This window comes from Arvicola amphibius, chromosome 6 (assembly GCF_903992535.2).
Source record: "Arvicola amphibius chromosome 6, mArvAmp1.2, whole genome shotgun sequence".
NCBI lineage: Eukaryota > Metazoa > Chordata > Mammalia > Rodentia > Cricetidae > Arvicola > Arvicola amphibius.
The window spans coordinates 110,899,029-110,921,171 of record NC_052052.2 but is presented as its reverse complement, the minus strand read 5'-3'; the positions used below and the strand labels follow the sequence as shown (position 1 = coordinate 110,921,171).

At 44.2% G+C, this 22,143-nt stretch overlaps 1 protein-coding gene across 1 annotated transcript in view; it reads left to right on the top strand.

The window, feature by feature from the left end:
• The window catches only part of LOC119816493 (phosphofructokinase, platelet), a 63,248-nt gene that overhangs the window by 19,864 nt on the left and 21,241 nt on the right, over positions 1-22,143 (top strand). The window contains exons 3-14 of the mRNA XM_038333208.2: positions 5,347-5,424; positions 7,777-7,966; positions 9,999-10,164; positions 11,462-11,506; positions 11,735-11,843; positions 16,025-16,120; positions 17,198-17,290; positions 17,820-17,945; positions 19,534-19,598; positions 19,888-19,957; positions 20,189-20,335; positions 21,335-21,405. Coding sequence (XP_038189136.1) covers positions 5,347-5,424; positions 7,777-7,966; positions 9,999-10,164; positions 11,462-11,506; positions 11,735-11,843; positions 16,025-16,120; positions 17,198-17,290; positions 17,820-17,945; positions 19,534-19,598; positions 19,888-19,957; positions 20,189-20,335; positions 21,335-21,405 — 1,256 coding nt within the window. The remainder of the gene's footprint in view (positions 1-5,346; positions 5,425-7,776; positions 7,967-9,998; positions 10,165-11,461; positions 11,507-11,734; positions 11,844-16,024; positions 16,121-17,197; positions 17,291-17,819; positions 17,946-19,533; positions 19,599-19,887; positions 19,958-20,188; positions 20,336-21,334; positions 21,406-22,143) is intronic.

Here is a 22,143-nt window from a genome sequence, read left to right as displayed (position 1 = left end):
CACTCAAGACATAGAGGCAGGAAGAACAGGAGACTAAGGGCATCTTCGAAGTTCCAGGCTATTCTAGGCTGCAGGAGACTGTCCCCAAAATAAAAATAAATAAATAAAATAAAATGAAAAAGAAATGAAAGGAAAGAAGGTTGTATGCTAACTAGTGGATTCCTGATAGACATTCCTCCCCACTTTTCCTCGACTAGAAGAGCAATTCCTCTTGTTCCCCCAAAAGAATGCACTCCCAACTTTTGGTGTTTAAAGCGAGAGATGCTGAGCTATGACAGAAAAAAAATCTGTGAAACCCTTGTCTAGCCTCTGCTCTTTTTATTCTGAAGGGTGAGCACTTGTCTCCTGCTGTAATCTGGGTAGTGCTTATGCTCTTGAAATGCATGGGCAATGCCAGCTGGTAAGATTCCTTGATTAGAAAACAGGTCACAATATCAGTGCTGACTTTTTGGATCATCTCTTGGTTGTTCATCGCTGTCATCAAATGCTACTCCTTGTGTTCTGATGCTGACTTCCACATCCCCCACCAGTGTCTCAACATTCAAGCCATGCTATCTACATCTCATTCAAGCATCTCACAAGGATTTCTAAGATAATCATTTGTGTGCATTCGAACTTCCTTAATACCCAAACTAGTTAGCCATTATATCTGCCTAAAATTACTAGCAGTGGCACTTGAAGGCGGAACTGTATTGCATCAGCACACGCTGTCTCCTGTAGGCTGTTCACCAGTACACTCTGCCAGGCCCAGCCTTCGTACCTACATGCATGACTCTTAAGAGCTCTGGTTGACTTGCACGGACTTATAAAAGGCCAATCCATATGATGAGTTCCTGCCCTTTTCCCTGGAACACTGGCCAGGATATGTCTTGGTAATGATAATAGCTGCAGGTGTGCGTACCATTTTTTTAATAAGTGCCAAAACCATGCTAGGTCTTACACTAAATTTATATGTCATTTCTGACCTGATAATCCCCTCAGCCATCTCATTGTTTTGACAGTTTCAGACAGTCCAAACACACAGCATTGTCAAATTGCAAAAGAGGATGGACTTTCTCTGCCCATTGTTGCCATCTCCACGGTCACCGTGGTAGTCACAGTGAGGCTGAGTGAGTGCCCACTGAGGACGTCATAATCACCCCATGTAAATATGACTGCTATCCTGGAGGAAGGATGACCTGCCTCCTTCCTGCTGTGGCTGTTAGGTTGATAACATTCCCGAAATTGAGCACTGTTAGCTTTGGCCTAAGGAAATCCAATGATGCCAGAGGACCAAATAAATCAAGTCAGTGTATTAGCGGTTTGTTTGCTCATGCTCCAAGTACAGGACTACATAATGGCTTGCCATGTTCTAACCTATTTTAGAGCTGACCCAGCCTTACCAAGGACAAGTTCTATGGCTCCTTTCTCTGTAGGAATTTTCCGTGAAGTAATTAAGCCACTGAGAACATTTTTTAATGGGCTGACTGCGAAGTTCTTTACTTCAGTTCAGAGCCTTGGCAGAGAGGTGATCACAGTCCTCCTGGCCCGGGAACGAAAGACTCCACAGTCTCAGATTCTGTGTGGACCTTTCCTGCGTGCAAAATTAAGCCAAGGTCCCGAATTTCAAAAATCACTGGTAACCCTGGCATGGTGACTCATGCCCGTAATTCCATCGGTTCAGAATCTGAAAGAGGAGGATTCCCATGAATCTGAAGTCAGGAAGCTGAAGTAGGAGGATCCCGATGTCTGGGCTCCAGAGTGAGACTAGAGAAAATGACCATTACTTACTTGTAAGTGCATGATTTCAGTAGGTTCACAATTGTGTTTAACACCAGCTGCAGGGTATCTGATGCTCTCTTCTGGCTTCTAAGAGTACCTACACCCACCCACCACACACAGAACAAAATCTTAAAAATAAAGAAAAATGCTGGGCTGTGGTGATACGGCCTTTAATTCCAGCACTTGGGAGGCAGAGGCAGGTGAATCTCTGTGAGTTCGAGGCTAGTCTGGTTTACAGTTTCAGGACAACCAAGGCTGCAAGAGAGACCCTGTCTCAAACCATAAAAAGAAAAAGAAAAGCATGGACTTAGGGAACTTTTGTGCCCCCCCTCTTTTGAGCAACTAGTTTTGACTAATGGTTTTGACTAATATAAATATATGAATATAAAAATCAGATAGCTAGTCAGAGACTCAACATTCCTGCCCTCAAGCATTTTTTGTAGCAGAAAAATTCAGAAATTCACATTGAGACAGGTGAATTTGTCAGGTAACAAAAAAACCTACTGTCGCATGAATAATCAAAACCCAGAGACATGAAATTGGGGTTCAAGTTGAAGATCAGGAAAGCAAAGCCGCCAACCACTAGACTTTTTGCTTCTACCAAATCTTTAAACTAAAAGGACGAGATTCTGTCTTCACAACTCCTCAGACTTCACAATCCAGTGAATTCTTGTCTCTTCCCCTTTATATTCCTCTCCCTGCCCAACCATACTGCTCCTGTCTCCACTTCTCTAGTGCTGGGATTAAAAGTGTGTGACTCCCAAACACTGGGATTAAAGGTGTGAACCACCACCACCTGGATCTGTTTCTGGATTGATTTTGTGTAGCTCAGAGTAGCTTTGAATTTACAGAGATCCCTGGACCCCTGTCTGCTGAGTCCTGGGATTTAAAGGTGTGTGCCACCACTCCCTGGCCTGTACGGCTGATTAGTATGGCTGCTTTGCCCTCTGATCTTCAGGCAAGCTTTATTTATTAAAACACAAATAATATACCACTTTAACTGACCATAGATCCATCCAACAAGACTAAGAAAGGAAAAGGCCTGATGTATTTATTTATTTATTTATTTATTTATTTATTTTGTTTTTCGAGACAGGGTTTCCCTGTAGTTTCTAGAGCCTGTCCTGGAACTAGCTCTTGTAGACCAGGCCGGCCTCGAACTCAGAGATCCGCCTGGCCCTTTAATTTTGAAAAAATAATTTGATTACTTGGAGTGAGTGGGCTGGGTCTTTGTTTATGGTGGAGTCAACACGTGGCTAAGCATAGTGGCCACAAGGTCCCCTAAATAAAGCAGTGCATTTCTTCAGAATCAGTTGGGGGTCTCTGATGACCAGTCAAGTGCTGTTCGGTATAAATCAGAGCCTGTGCGTGACCCGTGTTGTCATGGCAATGAATGATGTGATAAGAGAAATTCTGGTGGATGATGGTCTCTTTAGGGTCATCCTCTGAAGTAGAGTAAACAAAGCTGGTAGAGTGGCTTCTTTGGTTAAGAACTTGGTATGATTTTGAAAGGCTCGATGGTTTGCTTTTCTTAGGGGAGTCATGAAACTGGCTTTGAAGGCAGAGTACAAAATGGAATTTTAGAAAGTGGTTTGGCGACACGAGGATAAGTGTTTTTCCCAGTAAGAAAAAAATGACCTCACTTTCTACACGATAATAAATTAGGGTAAAATTAGGTCTCCTAATTGGCAATCGCTTCTTTTGAGTAAAAGCAGCTCCAGGCTGCAGGTGATTTTTCTGATGTGATGTGAGCACAGTGACTCTGCAAACTAAAGGATGAGTCACTTCTCAGCAAGTTAGCACGCGTACAGTGGAGTGAAGCTTTCAATGCAAGAGTAGTTGAATCATTCTCCTCTCGGGTTTCTGATTGCTCCCTTCACCATACATATCAAGACTATGAAAATATTTAAATTATTATTGCAAGCACCTTTAAATGTGTTAAGGCTTGTAGAGCATTTTCCCTTGTCTAATTAGCAAAATTCTTTGTAAAAAGCAAACCAACCAACACATTTTAAAGTATCAAATCAGTATTTAGGACTTGTATGTAGAATAGTTGGTGGATTGCTTGCCTAGCACGTAAGAAGCCCTGAATTCAATTCACAGCACCAAATAAGACTGGGTGTGTACGTGCAGTGCACACCTGTAACCCCAGTACTTGGGAGCTAAAGGCCGAAGCATCAGAAGTTCAAGACCATCCTCAGCTGCACAGTAAATTCCAGGCCAATCTGGGCTGTGTGAGACTTTGTGTCAACAAACAAACAAACAAACAAACAAACAAAACCCAATGTTTAAATGAAAAGCCTAAGAGGAAAGGAAACATTCCTTTTCACCGTGTGGCATGATTAAGTAGGAAAATGGCCTGTAGTGTCTGTGTGAGGAGCAGTTCTGTGCGTGTGGGCGCTGCAGGAATACTGTGGACAGTGGTGATACAAAAGGTTTACCTGAACCCAGCTCTGAGACAATCTCAGGATGCTTTTCGACTCCAGCTGTTCTAGAAGAAAATCACCAAATTCAATTTATCAGGCCGCGGTTACCCCGATACTCAAACCACACAAAGATTTAACAAAGAAGGAGAATCACAGACCCATTTCCCTATGAACATAGACGCAAAAACTCTTGCAAACCAAATCCAAGAGTACATTAAAAAAAAAATCTCCTACCATGATCAAGTAGACTTCATCCCATAGATTCAGAGATGGTCCAATATATGAAACTCAGCCAATGTAACCCACCGTATAAATAAACTGAAACACACACACACCACCACCACCACACCGCACATACACGATCATCTCATTAGATGCGGGAAAAGGCCTTTAACAAAATCCAACATCCCTTCGTGTTAAGACTCTTGGAGAGATCAGGGATACCAGGGAACATACCTAAACACAATAAAGGCAATTTACAGCAAGCCTATAGCCAACATCAAATTAAATGGAGAAACTGAAAGCAATCCCACTAAAATCAGGAACAAGACAAGGCTGTCCACTCAGGATTTTTTTTTTTGACCTCCAGCTGGTCCTCTTTGGTGTTCAAGCTGTAGCCACCTTCTCTCCATGGGTCTCTTATTTTACCCTACCATTGAATGCCAGACTTTGCTGCAAGGGCTCTTTGCGTGGGAACTTGGCGGGTCCTCATGTTCCATTGTCAAAGTCCTTCAGTGGGGACAATGCTGTGTCCTGGTCTTTTGAGACTGCTCCTGAGTTATGGCTGTCATTCTGGCTGTACCTTTCACTGTTTTCTTTCTGGCTCAGAAGCATGTGAATGTGAATGAAGACCCTGGCACTCTAGGAAGAATCCATTTCTTCACAATGCAGACTAGGATCTAACACATGGACCCATCATGCACCCGGCTTCCAGGCTCATAGAAGCGAATTTTCTAGGGGGAGTTTTGTTTCTTTATCTGTTTTTTAACCACGGTTTACTACTTTTAGGCAACACTTGCATTGCACTGTCTCCTAACAGTCACCTTGAAAGCTAGGCTCATTGCCACTTGTCTTTCTGTTTTGTATACGTTGTGGGTCTATGTAAATTAATGTGAAGTCCAGCATCCTTTTCAGTAGATGTTTATCTTTTCACATCCAGGGTTACCAAGGCATGGTGGATGGAGGCTCCAATATTGTGGAAGCCAACTGGGAGAGTGTCTCCAGCATTCTACAAGTGGTAGGTACCATGTTGCTCTTTATTTCTCTGTATTAATGTCACCCTTTTAGTTTGAAACATTTTATGATTAAGCTTCAGTAAGTTCTAAAGTGAGTTCCCATTCCAGCTAGCTAATTATAAACTAATAAACTATTATATTAGTATGTAATTACTATTAGCTAGCCAATTATAAGCAATAAAGTCATAAAAGGATAAAAAAAACACCCATTGCTTACTGTGTTCCTTCTTTTTCTTGTCTCTGTGACAAATATCTGACTGAAGGGACTTGAGGGAGGACTTATTTGGTTCATGATTCAGAGGACATAGTCCTTCATATCAGGAGAGCAAGGTGGTTGAGGGGCTAAGCAGTGCAGCCCATGGTGGCAGGCGGCTCATGACCGAGCTTGTAGCAGAGGCAGATTCTTGCATGGCTTCTCACACCTTGGCAGATCAGAAGCAAAGAGCTGGGGCCAGAAGCTGAGGTAGTTATCACCTTCGAAGATCACCCCAGCAACCCACTTGGACTTCAGCCAGTGTCAAAACAGCCACAGTTCTTCCCAAACAGTAGCATTACTACTTGAGGACCGAGGATTCAGACACGGCTGCCTGTGGGATCTACATCACATTCAATCTACAATATGGGTCATTTCATTATTATTTATTTCATGTGGGTATGTGTGCTTGTCTGTGCAACTGTGCACAGGAATGCCAGTAAAGGATGTTGGATCTCTTGGAGCTGGAGTCACAGCCATTTGTAGAATACCTAGCATGTTACATGGGAGCTGGAATCTGAACTCTGGTCCGCATGATTATACAGCAATAGTCTTAACCACTGAGTCATCTCCCAGGCCCTTTTATTAAGTCTTAAAAACATCAGCATCACCTTAACTCAGGAAGTATCCTTGTAATACAAGCTTATAGGTCTCAGCCTCAACTACTGTTCATTGTGTTACTTCTGGAATTTTCTTTTCTTTCTTTTTTTTTTTCTTTTTCTTTTTTCTTTTTTGAGCAGAGGAATGTAGAGGTTACTTCGGTTTGCTGGTGCTATGTCCTTTTGGCAGATCTCTGTGCCCAGTGGATTTTTACATATCTCTTGGCACTGAGTGAAATAAAGCTGGGGAACGATTCTGCCTGGCAGCCCCTAGAGTTGTGGATTTAACAGGGACACTTCATCCCTGCTCTAGCTTGAAGCAGACACAGCTAATTTCTGTGCTGTGCACAAGGAAGAAGTAATTGCTGCTTCAGGCAAAACAGTTGCTTGCTTTGAATTTAAAAGAAATGTGTCCAGGATGTCTCATATACTCCTGAAACATTTTGACTTAAGAAAGGGTTCAAATTAGTTGAGAAAAAGAGACGATGTAGAAAGAAAAGACTATAAAAAGCTCTTTATATGTGACTTGAGCTTCTAAAACCTAAGTATTAATTAATCTCTGACTCATCTTGAGTCTTTTTTTATTTCTCACGACAGGGTTTATCTGTGTAGCCCTGGCTGTCCTGGAACTCGCTCTGTAGACTAGGCTGCCCAGGAACTCACAGGGGTCCCCACGTGCCTCTCTCCCGAGTGCTAGGACTAAAGGTGAGAGCCACGATGCCCGGCTTGAGTACTTTTTTTAAGTATAAGTAAAATTGGCAAAATCACCCTGAAGGTGCTCGGGGGTGTGCACTTCAACAACTGTCGAAGACTGAGATTGCACTTGGGAAGTTCTTAGCTTTGCTGCGTGCCTGGAAAGAGAGTGAAGGACGTTTGACCCATTCATGATTAGGCAAGTAATGCGTCCCAGACATTAGCTCGTTACCAACACAGAACAGTCTCACTTTGCTGTTGCAGTAGAGATAGCAAACAAGGAAATGCACTCGTGGTTGTGAATGGCAGGTTTGCTGAGAGGCACAGGTTCATTCTCACTCTGGATATAGTCCTGACCCTCGTAGGGGCAGCCACTCCAGGTCTATAGCTTTACCTGCAATCATGGAAGCTGCACACCTTTCATAATTCTTTGGTTCGTTGATCTGACACACAGGGGAACCAGGTCACTGAGGCGGGACAGGTTTGCTCTTCAGAGAATGACTGATGGCCCGTGAAGTGCTGACACATCTTTCCCTTAGTGTGTACCCGATCATCTCCTGTTGGGACTGCTTTGACTCAAACAAGCTGGGAGGCTGCGGTGACTCTGTAGACATTTGCTCTTTCATGGGCACCAGGCTAGCGCCTTTCTTCATGGATTCCCAGTGGGGCACTCGGACTTTGATAGTAGACTGATTGAAGAGATGAAAATGAGGAAAACATGTAGAACATTCCACATAAATAGTCGATCCATTCCTGTGCCAATCCGTCGGGCTTCCTGTCAGTGAGCCCGTGATTTATGTCCTCTCCAGGGTGGGACGATCATCGGCAGTGCCCGTTGCCAGGCCTTTCGCAGCCGGGAAGGGCGCCTGAAAGCTGCCTGTAACTTGGTGCGTTTGGGCATCACCAACCTATGCGTGATCGGCGGGGACGGAAGTCTCACAGGAGCCAACCTCTTCCGGAAGGAGTGGAATGGACTGCTGGAAGAGCTGGCTAAGAATGGTATGCTCCCGTTTCTGTCTCCGCCTTTCACGGAGTGACCTGCTTCATGTTTTCCCTGTTAGTGATTTTCAGGAGCTTGTAAAGTCGTACATTCTTTAAGGGAGGAAAAATAGGAGTAATTTCATTGATAATTGGCATGGGCATACATACTTTGAGCCAACTTTTTAATTTTTATTTCGTTTTAGTTTTTGAGATGTGGTCTCACCATATAGACCAGACTGGCCATGAACTCATAGACAGAGATGCGTGGCATCAGCCTCCTAAGTGCTGGGGGTTAAAGGTGTGCACCACACCCAGTCCCTTTTTTTTTTTTTCTCTTGTAGTCGAATTGTGGCTGTGGTCTTATTTCAGGATTTGGCACCACAGGATTTAAATCTGTACCTCAGATAGGAGCAGTAATGATAATAAGGCCTACTGTGTGCTAGGTCTAGGGAATCCCTCACGACAGCAGTCATACACGCCCCCATTTTCCATTTGACGTGTCCCAGGGGAAGCCACGCAACTGTGACCATGGTCCGGGTGCTTACCAGCCCTTGGATGTCAACGTCCACACTTCCAAGCCTTCACACTGCGTTCCTCCTGCTACGCTGGGAAGTTTCCAAACTTACGTGTTGCAAGAGTTTAATGAGAAGATGCTGATCTGCTTTTACTCCTTTTTTTATCTTAAATCAATTTTGCTGTTACTTAAGAAAGGATGTCTGAGAACTCTGTATAAAATGTTGTCTCTGTCTCTTTAACGCTGTTATTATATAGTTCCAATTCTATATCAAGTATAACCCGCAAGGGTGTGTTGCTCAAATAATAATATCATGAAAATTGAAAGCTTTAGATAAAACATGTCCTCAAGTTTCATTTAAAAAAAAAAAAAATACAAAACAACCTTCAAAAATCTATCTCTGTGAGTTAGAAGCCAGCTTGGTCTACAGAGTGAGTTCTAGGACAGCCAAAAGTATACAGAAAAATCCTGTCTTGAAAAACAGACCAACAAATCTACCCAGGAAATAGAACAGAGAGGCCTTACCCATCTTTTAATTCACTAACCCATCGGTGACCATCAGTAAAGGCCTAGGCACCCTCTACACACACACACATACATACACTATTCTAATCTCATCTGTGCAGAACTACCTGACCAGATGTGTTTATCTGAGAGGTGTTCTAGCTGCACATGCACCAACTAGTTCTATGGGCATCTTTAAGAAACTGATTTTAAAGTGACCATAAGTTTCTAAAGTACTTAATTATGACATTATGATGTGCCCTTACGTTGACTGAGGTTTCTGTCCCACCGGGTCCCATAGCTGTTTAGTCCCAAATAAAATACACAGAGGTCTATATTAATTATAAACTGATTGCTCTATTAGCTCAGGCTTTTTATTTATTCTTATAACTTAAATTAGCCCACAATTCTTTTCTGTGTTAGCCACGTTGCTTGGTACCTTTTTTGGCGAGGCAGTCACATCTTGCTTGCTTTGTGTCTGGCTTCCCCAGTGTCTGGGTGATGGCTGCAGACTGACTCTTTCCTCTTCCCAGAATTCTCCTGTTCTCATTGCCCTACCTCTACTTCCTGCATGGTCGCCCGCCTGGCCTATACTTTGTGCCTGGCTACTGGCCAATCAGCATTAAACAAGTACAAGAAACAAATCTTTACAGAATAAAACCATGGTCCCACAGCACACTTATTGAAAGTCATTACTGTCCAAAGCCATTGCTAACATAAATTTAGGTTTTTATCTTAAATTGAAAACTTTTGATTTTTAATTTTTTTTTTTTAATAATTCGGTGTTCTTGCTTAATGCCCAGTGCCAATTTACATTTTGTGTAATCCCTTCTGTCTGCCTCTGGCCTCTGACTTCTTTTTCCTTCAGTGTACTGATTCAAGGTGTGTATAGTTCTGGGGAAATTCATAAGAAAGCAGAGCTTAGAGTACTTGATTTTTATCCCATGGCCATTGTCTTTCACATCTGGTGGAGCACAAGGAGACAGGGCAGCTCTTCCCAAATGTGAAGTGTGTTTCTTGTCCCCAATGCAGGTGAGATCGATAAAGATGCAGTGGAGAAGCACTCCTACCTCAACGTGGTGGGCATGGTGGGCTCCATCGACAATGACTTCTGTGGCACAGACATGACCATTGGTACAGATTCGGCTCTGCACCGAATTATTGAAGTTGTTGATGCTATCATGACCACTGCCCAGAGGTAAAAGGACTTAGAGAAACTAATAGGTTATTACTGCTGGCTCCTGCACATTCTGTAGATAACATATTCGTAGTTTTCTAAGTGTGCTTATGGGCAAGAAGCTGGAAAACAGGAGGAAATGACAATGATCTAAAGCCCCCCTTCTCCAGGCTCATGGAATAACACAAAACGAGAGTCATTCAGTGAGGCTGGCACACTCGTTAGTGGAGTGAGACACTAGAGTGTCACTTTGAGGGTTCTAAGCTACAGATGAGATGAAGTGGAGTGACGTAGACCCACAAGGAGGCATCACTAACATCTCTCTAGAGCATTATGGAGGTCCTGGACACCTTTTCATAACAATCCTGGGGAACAGTAAATCGGATAGGCCTTTTATTTTGAGTAGGTAGTGTGAAGCTCGGAACATTGGAACAAGCGTTACTGAAGGAGACTAGGGCTTCATGGGGTCCTTTGTATATATGTCTGGTTGTTAGCTGCCCTCTGCCCACCGGGAAAACCCATCACCTCTTTAGGACTGGAAGAATGGCTCAGAACAGTTGGATTTTCCCACTGCAAGTAAAGACAGTCACTATGTGTGGATGGAGTTGGTTTGTAGTAGCATCCATGCTCATGTGCTCACGTGGATATAGCCAGCCATGGCTTTACGATTCCCGCTGTAGACCAGAATGGACTTAAACCCCCAACTTTGTTGCCTCTCCAGTTCTGAGATGGCAGATATGAGCCTGGCTTACCCATGACTTTAAGAAGAAGTATATCCAACTTAGTTCATGGTGATGCTTTTTAGAAAACGCCATCGGAAATTACCTTAAAGGAATAAAGAAGTCTTAGGGAACAAGTGATGGGTGTAAATGTGTGACTAGAAGCAGTACTGAGGATGTAGTTTAGTTCATATGGTGCTTGCCTAGCATGCAGGAAGCCCTAGCTTTGATTTTCTGTACAACATAAGCAGGAGGTGGTAGTGCCTTCCTGTAGGCCTAGCATCTTGGATGTGGAGACAGAAGGATCAGAAATTCAAGGTCACCCACCCTTGGCAACTCAGAGAGTTCAATGTCTGAGAGGGGTATATGAAAGCATGTTTCAGGAAACCAAAACCTCTCTCCAAATGCAGTTATTATTGAAGCCTCATTACTCCTTAGGTCTGAAACACTTGCATTAGAGCTTGCTTTTTGTAGAAAATGAGTCAGCTTTTGGGAGTGTGGTGCCAGCCATAGTTGAGAAGCAAGCTGTCTGTCAGCCAAGGCTGTAAGTACATTTCCTTGCTGTGAATGGTAACGTGTGCCCTGTGCTGCTCTTCCAGCCACCAGAGGACCTTCGTCCTGGAGGTGATGGGGAGACACTGTGGGTAGGTATCTGCAGACACCATCCTGGTGGGTACAGCCTTCGTGGCATCTGTGTGAGGGTTCCACATTGTGCTCTGCACCTTGCATTGCTACAGGGGCCATAAAGCTCCTGCAGGGTCTCAAAGGCCAGAGCTGCCCAAGGTTGTCTCTGAGCATGGGTGGCCGTGGCCCACGAGCCTTACCAGCAGGTTCCTTCCTCCCTGGGTCTTAATCCCTCTCTTCCCACGCAGTTACTTGGCCTTGGTGAGCGCCTTGGCTTGCGGTGCCGACTGGGTGTTCCTTCCGGAGTCTCCACCCGAGGAAGGTTGGGAGGAAAACATGTGCCTGAAGCTCTCAGAGGTAATTGGGAGTCTGGATATGTTGCTTTGGTAAGGATCCACAAGGCCTTTTGGGGTGGCCAATTTGGATGGGTTTTTTGAACACTTGAAAACTTGCTTGCTGCCCATAAAATGAGGTCAAGCTTGCTGCTGAGGATCTGCCCACGCAGCCTGTGACTGTATGGGTCTCTTTCCGATGTTGCCATGGAGAAACAGCTGGAACTGTTGATTCTCTTTCATCCAAAGCAGTAGTTCTGTGTCTAGGTGGCTCTCGCACCATGAGATGCAATCGTGGTGATTAAACAAAGTCAGGATTACAGAGACAACTCTTGTTTGCCTTTCCGGACTTCCTCATCACTGAACTCAGACATGTGTTGGACTCTCTAGTTTTAAATCCTGCTCCTCTCCCCGCCCACCTCTAGATGGGGTGAAGGGCTGTGACATTTCTTTCCACCGTGTATGGGGACTTTTTGGCTCTTCTGTTTCCTAACTATTTTGATTCATGTTCCTCTCTTCCCCTGTCAGGAGTTTGTTGTATGTTGTTCTTCGAAGTATTAGGGTAGGGCGGATATCCGCCATGAAGGCCTAATACAGCGTTGGGGGCGGGGGAGCTTTAAGAGCATGCGTAGCTTTCAGGGCAGAGATATTAATAAGGACGCTACTTTTCTCTCCCTTATTTTTGAAACAATCTTATCCCTGCTCTATAAGAAAATTATGTAGGTGTTATATCACAGACCTATTTTATTTATAGCCAGCAAGCACAGAAGCACTGTCTGGGAAAGGCTGTGGGGGGGGGGAGGGGGCAATAAAACATTGCTTTTGAATAACAGTCTCAAAGGAGGACAATAATTCAAGTCATGAACCAATAGGTTTTGCTGAAATAAAAACTTATGTGGCAAGCTATAGATTAAAGTTACATCATGGAGAGAGAAATGAGGTTCAGCATCCTTAACATGAAATAAGCCAGCTATGGCAGATAGTCAGAGTGCAGCTGTTGCCACGAGGAGGGAGTTTCCTCTGCTTTGGTCCTGCCTCATCTGGAGGCATTGCTTAGATGCCTAATTAAGACAGGTTATCCCATTTACTGCCAAAGACTGAAGATTGCCATCACATAGGACATTACCTCAGTGGTCTCTACCTCCTTAGAAGCCATATCTGGTCCCCTTATGTCTTCTTCCTGACTTACCAGAAGCCTGATTGCGCAGTGAATTGTCACAGGCCACAGATCTATGGGCACTGATTCAGAGATGTGGAAGACTGTTGGGGCTTGGCTGACAGGAAGTACGTAGTCAGTCTGTGTGATTGGAATGGTCATTTAGGTTCTAGATATTCTTAGACTTAAAGACTATTTCTTCATGTAATACCATCCAAAAACCTTCTATTCTAGACTTCCTACAGTGTGCTCTCAAGTAGGACAAGACCAGGATGCATAGCTTTCCTACCCCCCAAGTTTTGACTGAGTTAAGGCAGATATTTGCTATCCCTGTACCTCTTATTTGTTTTTTTTGGGTCACCAGTATAATACTGCAAGAAGTTACCCTATATTCTAGAAGATTTCCTAGTCTAAGAAACAGTCTTCATGATATGCACATAAGTGTAAAATGTATAAAGGGCTTTGCAAGGCTATAGAATTCCTTGACCTAGATATAGACTGTACTACAAATAGGATGACTTTAATCAAATAACTTCACCTTTCCATGTCCAAAGGTGCTCCTCTCTTACATGGGAAAATTATATTCCTTAGTGACTTTGTAAAAGTCAGTGTGGATCAGTTAATTCAGATACTAAACATGGAGGCACTCATTAAGTTGTAGTGGCATGGTGCCTTTCTTCCTATTTAAATATACTGAGGATCTCATTTTTTGTGTGTGCATTCCCCATGTATGTATGTTCATGTGTGTACAGGTACCAACATGTATGAAGATATTGTAGTTTGTTTTCTCTGTTGCTGTGGTAAAACACGGGATCAAAATGAACTTGGGGAGAGAAGGGTTTGCTTTAGCTTACAATCCATCATCAAGAGCAGAACTCAAGGCAGGAACTTGGAGGCAGCAACTGAAGCAGAGAGCACAGAGAAAAGCTGCTTACTGGATCATATTCAGCTACATTTCTTATGCAGGCCAGACCCACCTGTTCAGGGAAGTAAGGGATGTCACTGCCCACAGTGATCATAGCCCTGTGACCCTGCGATTAGCAATCAAGAAAATGCCTTTGGGTCTTGTTCTTCAGAAGCTGTCTCTCTTTTTCTCCTTGGGGGATGATCTCTAATTGGTGAATCCCTGGGATCTACCTTCTGTCTCCTTCCCCAGCTCTGGAATTACCAGCTTGCCCCATTATTTCTCTCCATCCTTTTTCTCCCAAACAGGCTCTGGGAATCAACTACAGGTCATTATGCTTGTAAAGGCAAGTATTTTACCAAAAGAGCTGTTTCTGTAGGCCACAGATTCCATTGTCTTTTAACCACTGCAGAATATTGTTTTGTGACTAAGCACACCTATTTAGCCACCCCATATTTATAGGAATTGTTCTTCCTGTCCGCTTTGAAGCGATGCTAAGGTAATTACTCTGTATTCATGCCTTTATATTTTAAAGAAGGTATTTCTTGTCAGCACATTGTTCAAAGCCTGCCACATTTCATCATAGCAGCCATAAACTAGAAAAAATATTTGTGGCTTTGATGCTGTATACTTCTGATGCATATCAGTATATTCTTTCCTGCTCTACCTTTCTAAGAGACCATATTTTGTTTGGATTTTATAGAAAGCAAATTCATTGTCAATGAGCAAACCCATACCATGATTTAGTTGCCCTGTGCTATTAGGTATATTTTAGCCTCAAGTGACCTTGTAAGTTTATATAAAACAGGGCACTAGAATGTGAGTACACAAGACAGGGTCCCAAAGTGTTCATAATTCAGGGTCCCAGAGCATGAAATGACAAGTAAGTGTAACTGCATGTGTCAGACCCTTTATGTGGCCTCTGTGTCTGTTAGATTTCGGCTCCTGCGGCAAACATCTGAGCTAAATCAACTGTAAAGGAAAACATTTATTTTGTCTCATGATTGTGAAGGTGTTGGCCCATGGTTGGTTGAGCCTGTGGTGATATCATGAACCATGACAGAGTTCCGGGACAGAAGAGGTCTGTTTACCTCATGGTGATCAGAAAGAAAAGAAAGGAAAAGGAATGATTGTGTCTTAGGATTTTTATTGTTGTGAAAAGACACTATGACCATGGCAAGTCATGGAAAAGGAAAATACTTAATTGGAGTGACTTCTAGTTCAGAGGTTTAGTTCATTATCATCATGACATGATATGGCTTTGTGGAGGCAGGTATGGTGCTGGAAAAGGAGCTGAGAGTTCTTCGTCTTCATCTGTAGGCAACAGGAAGTGAACTGAACTAGATGCAGCTTGAGCATATGGGACCTCAAAGCCTGTCCCCCACTCTGACACACTTCCTCCAATGAAGCTACATTTATTTAATGAGGTCATACCTCTTGATAGTGCCATTTCCTCTGAGCTTATGGGGGCCAGTTACATTTAAACTACCACAAGGGAGGATGGGGTCATAATATCTCCCCAACACACACCCAAAACTCTCTCTGCCAATTACCTAGCCTTCTTCCACTAGGCTCCATCTCTTTTATTCTCATCCAGTAGTTCCATGGGCTGGGGACAAGCACTCAGTGCTTGGGTCTTAGGACATTCCAATATCCTTCCCTGATTTCTTATCTGTACCTGCCTGTCAGCTACCCATGTTAGTGTGCAGTATTATCTGACATGATGGCGGAGAATTGTTGACCTCATAAGATTGAGTTTAGGGAGGTCCCATGGGGAGATGGAAAAAAGCTCAAACATAAAGGGGACAGAAAACATGGTTTGGGGCAGGCAAAACTTGAGGAGTCCAGCCTGTGTTTGCTAACTGCTATGGGAATCACTATCAATCAACATGTCTATATACCCCACCGTAACCCAGGTCTAACTGTGGCCACGTTCTCGTGTGTACTTGTAATGTCACCTAGACTACTAACTCAGCCATCATCAAGCTACCTTTCACCTACTTTGGGAGTTACTGTGAAAGACTTGAAGTTCGGCAATGATTTCTGCCAGGAAAGAAGCCACTTCCTTTTAGGACACATCTCTCAGGTCTGTTGTCATTAAATACAGATTATAAATTTTAGGAGTTTGAATTTTCTGTTTCCTTAGAACCGCGCCCAGAAAAAGAGGCTGAATATTATCATCGTGGCTGAAGGAGCAATCGATACCCAAAATAAACCAATCAGCTCTGAGAAAATCAAGGAGGTAAGCATGAGTGATGACCTTTGCTCTGCTGCCCCGCTGGACATAAGACTTGTCAGAATGATGGATGGGACTTAGATCTATCTAGAATATTATCTCAACTTTCATAGCATGGGGATCATGAAGCTCGAGCTGGACAGCCGGGAGTTCTTGGGTCAAGTCTCCAGTGCTCCTAATGGCTCCACAGATAACTTCTCTAACAATAGAGGCGAGACAGCGAGAGGATAAGCCTGTCCTTGGGTTAGGAAGGACCCGCCCGCTGTTAAGCAGACTTTGCACTGGAAGTAAGGAGTCTTGACTACTTGGCAGCCAGCACAGTCTAGGGGCTTCTCTGTTCGGAAAAACAGACAAGGAGATGTCCGGTTTTCCCTCTAATTCTCTTCTAACCTTGAGCATCAGCTGATCACGTTACCACCAATAAATCTGCCTAGCTGGCTATGAGTCACTGGTTCCTCATGGCCCTAAGGAAGGGCAGGGTCTGGCGGGCTGCTACTCTGCTACTCCTTCAGGCTGGTGCTTACTAGTCTCTACAGGACTTGGACATCTTCACTAGGATCTCAGAATCACTCAGGAACCACAAGCTAGGCTGTGTTGTTCCAGCCCTGAGTCAGGGCCCACAGGCATTAATAATCTGGCTTTACAAGTTCTCTCTCTCTCTCTCTCTCTCTCTCTCTCTCTCTCTCTCTCTCTCTCTCTCTCTCTCTCTCTCTCTCTCTCGATTTTAATTTTAGTAGTCTGAGTGTGGCCATTCTTGTCCATAACCCTCAAATTCAGGATGCTTTACTCAGGAGGATTGTTAAGTTCAAGGCCAACCTGACCTAAGTATATTGTTTCCAGTAACCAAAACCAAACCAAAATAAATAAACAGCAGCAACATCAAAAAGATTTTACTTTGCAGTGAAAGCATTATTTGGAGAAATAAGTCTTAGCATTGTGCAGGGAGAAATGAAGCAATGATCAATTTTAGCATTTCCATCTGAAAACCAAGTAGCTCACCCTGTCGTGAGTGCCAGCACCCTGTGGCCACACCAGCGAGGTCTGTTTGGTTCTCTGTTTTCTGATGGACACCCTTCTCCACAGCTTGTGGTGAAGCAGCTGGGCTTTGACACCCGGGTGACCATTCTTGGACACGTGCAACGAGGAGGGACCCCTTCTGCGTTTGACAGGATTTTGGTGAGTGGGGGATGGAAAGTACTGGACATTTTCGTGAGACGTCCTCAAAAGAAATTTAGACGCACTAATTTATTGTGGAGGCTGACCAGCAGCCTCATCCCTCGAGACAATAGTGGCCCATGTCCTTATTTAAAGGTCCTCTGAGACTTACTGACGTGGATAAAATTTCCTGGGCTGAAGTCACAGCTGACGTGGGAAGCCAGTATGCTACTGGTCGGGAAGTCATGGGTGCCAGGAGAGTAAAAGCCAGGTTGTAGGAATGGGTATCCCAAGTGTAAGCTTCCCGAACCTAAGCCAAGAGTACAGCGGGCATCCTGAGTTCACACCCTAAGTTCTTAGTGTTACCTGGTATTTCTTCATGGAGTTGATATTCTTATTGTTCCAGAGATGAATAGAGATAAGCAGGACAGAAGCAGGGCAAACCCCTGATTGAGTCATTGTTTTAAGCATAGAAAGCAGGCACAGAGTGAATCCTGCAGTGGTCTCTGGAAGGGCTACTGTCTTTAGTGATTGTGCTTATCATTGGCAGGCCAGTCGCATGGGGGTGGAAGCTGTTGTTGCCTTGATGGAGGCTACGCCTCAGACCCCGGCCTGTGTGGTATCCCTGAGAGGAAACCATGCTGTGCGTCTGCCTCTGATGGAGTGTGTGCAAATGGTGAGCTCAGGTATTGGGTGGGCATGGACATTGGATGGGCCGCCAGTGGGAACAAGTGGGTGCTTCAAACTGTGTGGTTTGCTTCAGATTCGGTTGAGCACTCGGTCGAGTGGCCTTTTGGAGGGCAGAATGATCCATCTGTCCTGTGGATGATGGCAGCAGGCTCCCTGCGTCATTAGTGTGTAAATGCTTCTCCTTCTTCTGCTTCTTTTGTTTTGCCACCCACGAGGCATTTCCTGTGATCATATCTCCTAACGATGAATGTTCTACACCAAGAACTGGAAGAGTGGGTGACTGTTTCCACCTACAGTCACAGATGGTCCAGGTAGTTCCTGTGCGCCAGGAGCAGCAAGACTGAGTGCAGGAAAATGGTCCTGCCAGGAATTGGTGCTGTAGGTGTGACACACCTAAGGTCCTCCAGTTGTTTTCTGTTTTTTTGTTCTTGAGGACATTCTGTTCTGTGATCGGACCTTGGGACAGATTCCAGTAATGTTAAGATAGGCCCACTCCTTCAGGTGTTTCTACTGATAGATGAAAGAAAAATGGATTCTGCTTTGCATAGCAGTTTTTCAGTAAATGCAGTGGCAGTGGACTTGCTACATTAGAAACTGCTATTTTTATTTTTCCAAAAAAAATTTTCATGAAATTTTGCAGTATTTGGGCTTTTGAATGATCCTGACATTTGTGCCTTATATAATACAGACACCACACACACACACACACACACACACACACACACACACACACACACACACAGAGACACACACATACATACACACACATACACAGAGACAGAGAGACATACATACAGACTTACATACAGATAGATAGACAGACAGACACACACACACAATGATAGTGTGTCAGGGAATTTGTTGAAAGTAACCTTAATTCCCAGAAGCCAATAGGGACAAAGATAGTATATATACATACGTGTGGTGATGTGTGTCTCTGTTTGTGTCTGTGTGTGTTCCTGTGTATTCTTGGGGATGGGAGTATAAAAGCAGTGTCTGAAACTGTGTGAAAGATGGTAAGATTAAAAGGTCAAAGCTGTGAGCCATGTGTGGTACATTTCTTTGGGCCTTATTGTTCATCCCCTGTGTCTTTGTTCACTGTGGACAATGGATTACTTGTAACTTACCTGATACTCAGATGATCACAGAGGCTTCAGCAAGTAGCCACAAAGAGCTACTTGCTGAGACAGTCAGGCTGTTCAGCCCTGAGCTCTCTGTCTCGAGGCTGCCTAAATCCCTCTGTTCTAAGCCACCTGTGACCCGTACTGGAGATCTGCAGTGCTCAGTGAGGCAGTGAGCTAGCTCTGCTTTTCTTTTTCCTTAAATGTGCTGCAGTGAGGATTAATCAGACCTCCTAAGAGAGCCATTTCCATGAATCTTGCCTTTGTGCAAATCTGTCTTCTTGATTCTGTGGCCATGCGCAGAAAGAGTCCCTCCTTTACTTTGGGGCTCTACCCTCACAGATGCCACGTCACCTGTCAATTTGGGGACCATTAACAATGGGGTCAGACTGTGAAGATTCAGCCTTAGAGCATCTCAGACTTGATTCATTCATTATTACTTCTTTTTTAAAGACCCAGGATGTACAGAAGGCAATGGATGAGAGGAGATTTAAGGATGCCGTAAAACTGCGAGGGAGGTGAGTGATCGGGATTCAAACTCTGCTAGAGATTTAGATCCTTGTTTGGTCCTTGAGACTGTACTTCGTCTCTATAAAAATTACAAGAGTTTTGGTTGAAGAGATGGCTCAGCAGTTTAGGGAACAAGGTAAGTAAGATCAGTTCCCAGAACCTGTGTCCCTCAGCTCATAAAACCGCTGTAAATCCAGCTTCAGAGGAATCGGGTGCCCTCTTCTGGCCTCCACGGGCACTGCACTGATGTTCACATACCCATATTAAATTAAAACTAAACTGTCATTTTTTTTAAAGGAGTTTTGAGGGAAACCTGAAGACCTACAAGCGTCTTGCCGTGAAGCTGCCCAATGACAAGATCCCCAAGGTAGTAGCCAGCTTCCATCAATGACCCAGTCTTCTGAGTGACTCAGGGATCTTTTTACCCCATACCCCCTCAGTGCGAATCCTTGGAAGCTTATCGTCACCTCTCCATTGTGACCTTAATCATAACATGGTCACCTCCTGCCAAACGTGACACAGGATGACCCCCTTATAAGTGTGCAAATGGGAGCTTGCTCTTGTCTGATGACTTGACGCTGCCCTGTTCTGTTTTCAGAGCAATTGCAATGTGGCTGTCATCAATGTAGGGGCACCGGCAGCTGGAATGAATGCCGCCGTGCGCTCCGCTGTTCGAGTTGGCATTGCAGATGGTCACAGGATGTACGCAGTCTATGATGGCTTTGATGGCTTCGCCAAAGGCCAAGTGAGTCTCCCAGGAGTTCCTAGAGAAGTGAGAATACGCACATGGGTAGGCCAGACTCATCACAGCACCTACTCATTCAGGATTTTGTGGTGCCTCTCCTGATGTAGGATTTGAAGCAATATGGTGAGGCATGTCTGAACCCAGAGCTGCTGTAATTGGTACTATGACAGTAGGTTGGAGATGCCAAGTTGGAAGAGGTCTGTAACTTCCCTAAAGACCTCACCAGAATACGTTCTCCAAAAAATCACATGACTGGAAGCTGGCAGACCTGGAGTTCTCTCCCACTGTGTTCTGCTCTGTGACTAACTCATGCTTCACCTAACATGGGAATCGCCCACAGTTAACTAAACTTCATCTGCTTAGCCAAACTATGTTCACGTTTCTCTCTTTGTTTTCTTCTTTGTCTTCAGTGCTAAATTATTTTTAACCTTTACCAATTTAAAAACCATGATATCGGGGCTGGAGAGATTGCTCAGTGGTTAAGAGCATTGCCTGCTCTTCCAGAGGTCTTGAGCTCAATTCCCAGCAACCACATGGTGGCTCACAACCATCTATAAGGAAGTCTGGCGCCCTCTTCTGGCCTGCAGGTGTACATGAAGACAGAATATTGCATACATAATAAATAAATAAAAAAAAAAACAAAAAACCATGATATCAGGTTTCTTTTCTAGTGACAGATTCTGGTCATCTCAGGTATCCACCTAGGACACAGGCTTGGGGAGGGTTAGGTGTGGACGTCCCCCGCAGTCAGGAAGAATAGTTTTACTGAGGCATGGCATTTTGTTTAACCTTAGAAGGACATGTCATGTCTTGACTGAGTCAGCACCACAGTGTATGTGTGGGGGGGGGGTGGGAGGGGGTAGGGACAGAGCTGCAGCCTAACATCTCTCTGGGCACTCAGCCTGTGAGAGTTCAGAACCTTGCGCTGTTTTCAGAGCCTTTGGTTCCTGCCTTTTTTTCTTCCTCTTTCAGCTGTCTCACTCTGTGTTTGAAATTTAGGTAAAAGAAATCAGCTGGGGAGATGTTGGAGGATGGACTGGACAAGGAGGATCCATTCTTGGGACAAAACGGTAATCTCTAAATTTTCACTCTTAAAGAAGTCCTGCTTCTTTTGTTTTCAGCTTACGTGTATGAGTGTTTTGTCTTTATGTACGTGCGCCAAGTGCGAAGGCGTTGCTTCACCTGGAGCTGGAATTAAAGATGGTTGTGAGCTGCCGTGTAGGTTCTGGGAACCAAAATTCAGTTCTCTTGCAAGAGCAGCAAGTGCTCTTAACTGTTGAGCCATCCAGTAATTGTTAACAAAGAAGGAAGAAGCACTTCCTAGAGAGAGTGGCTAGATGTCGTGTCGAGAGCGTGACACCTAATGGACACCTAATGAAGCAGGGACATCTGTCTGCCATTGCTTTGGGAACTCACTCATGTTTTAGGGAGCTCAGTGCCAGGAATGGGGGGAGGGGCGCAGGTTGTATTGAATATGTACCTCACTGGTTAGTGTGTGCGTACCATCCATGAGGCCTTAGGTTCAATCCCCAGCACTCTAAAATTCCATTCATTCCATACTTCCATTTACGTGAATGTGAAAAGCTTCTGCCCCACTCTGGTCATGAAAATGAGGGATGATTACGAAGCTGTCATTACCTGTACTATCATGTGAACAAGCACGCATTTCAGTGTTGCGAAAGGTGCAATGTGTCTGGGTCTAACTGAACTGAGCGACACAGTGACTCCAAGCTAAGTTGCGTAGCTGAAGAAATGACCTGGGTATTGCTAATTTAAAATCATGTTTTCTGACTTAAAAAAATCCTTCT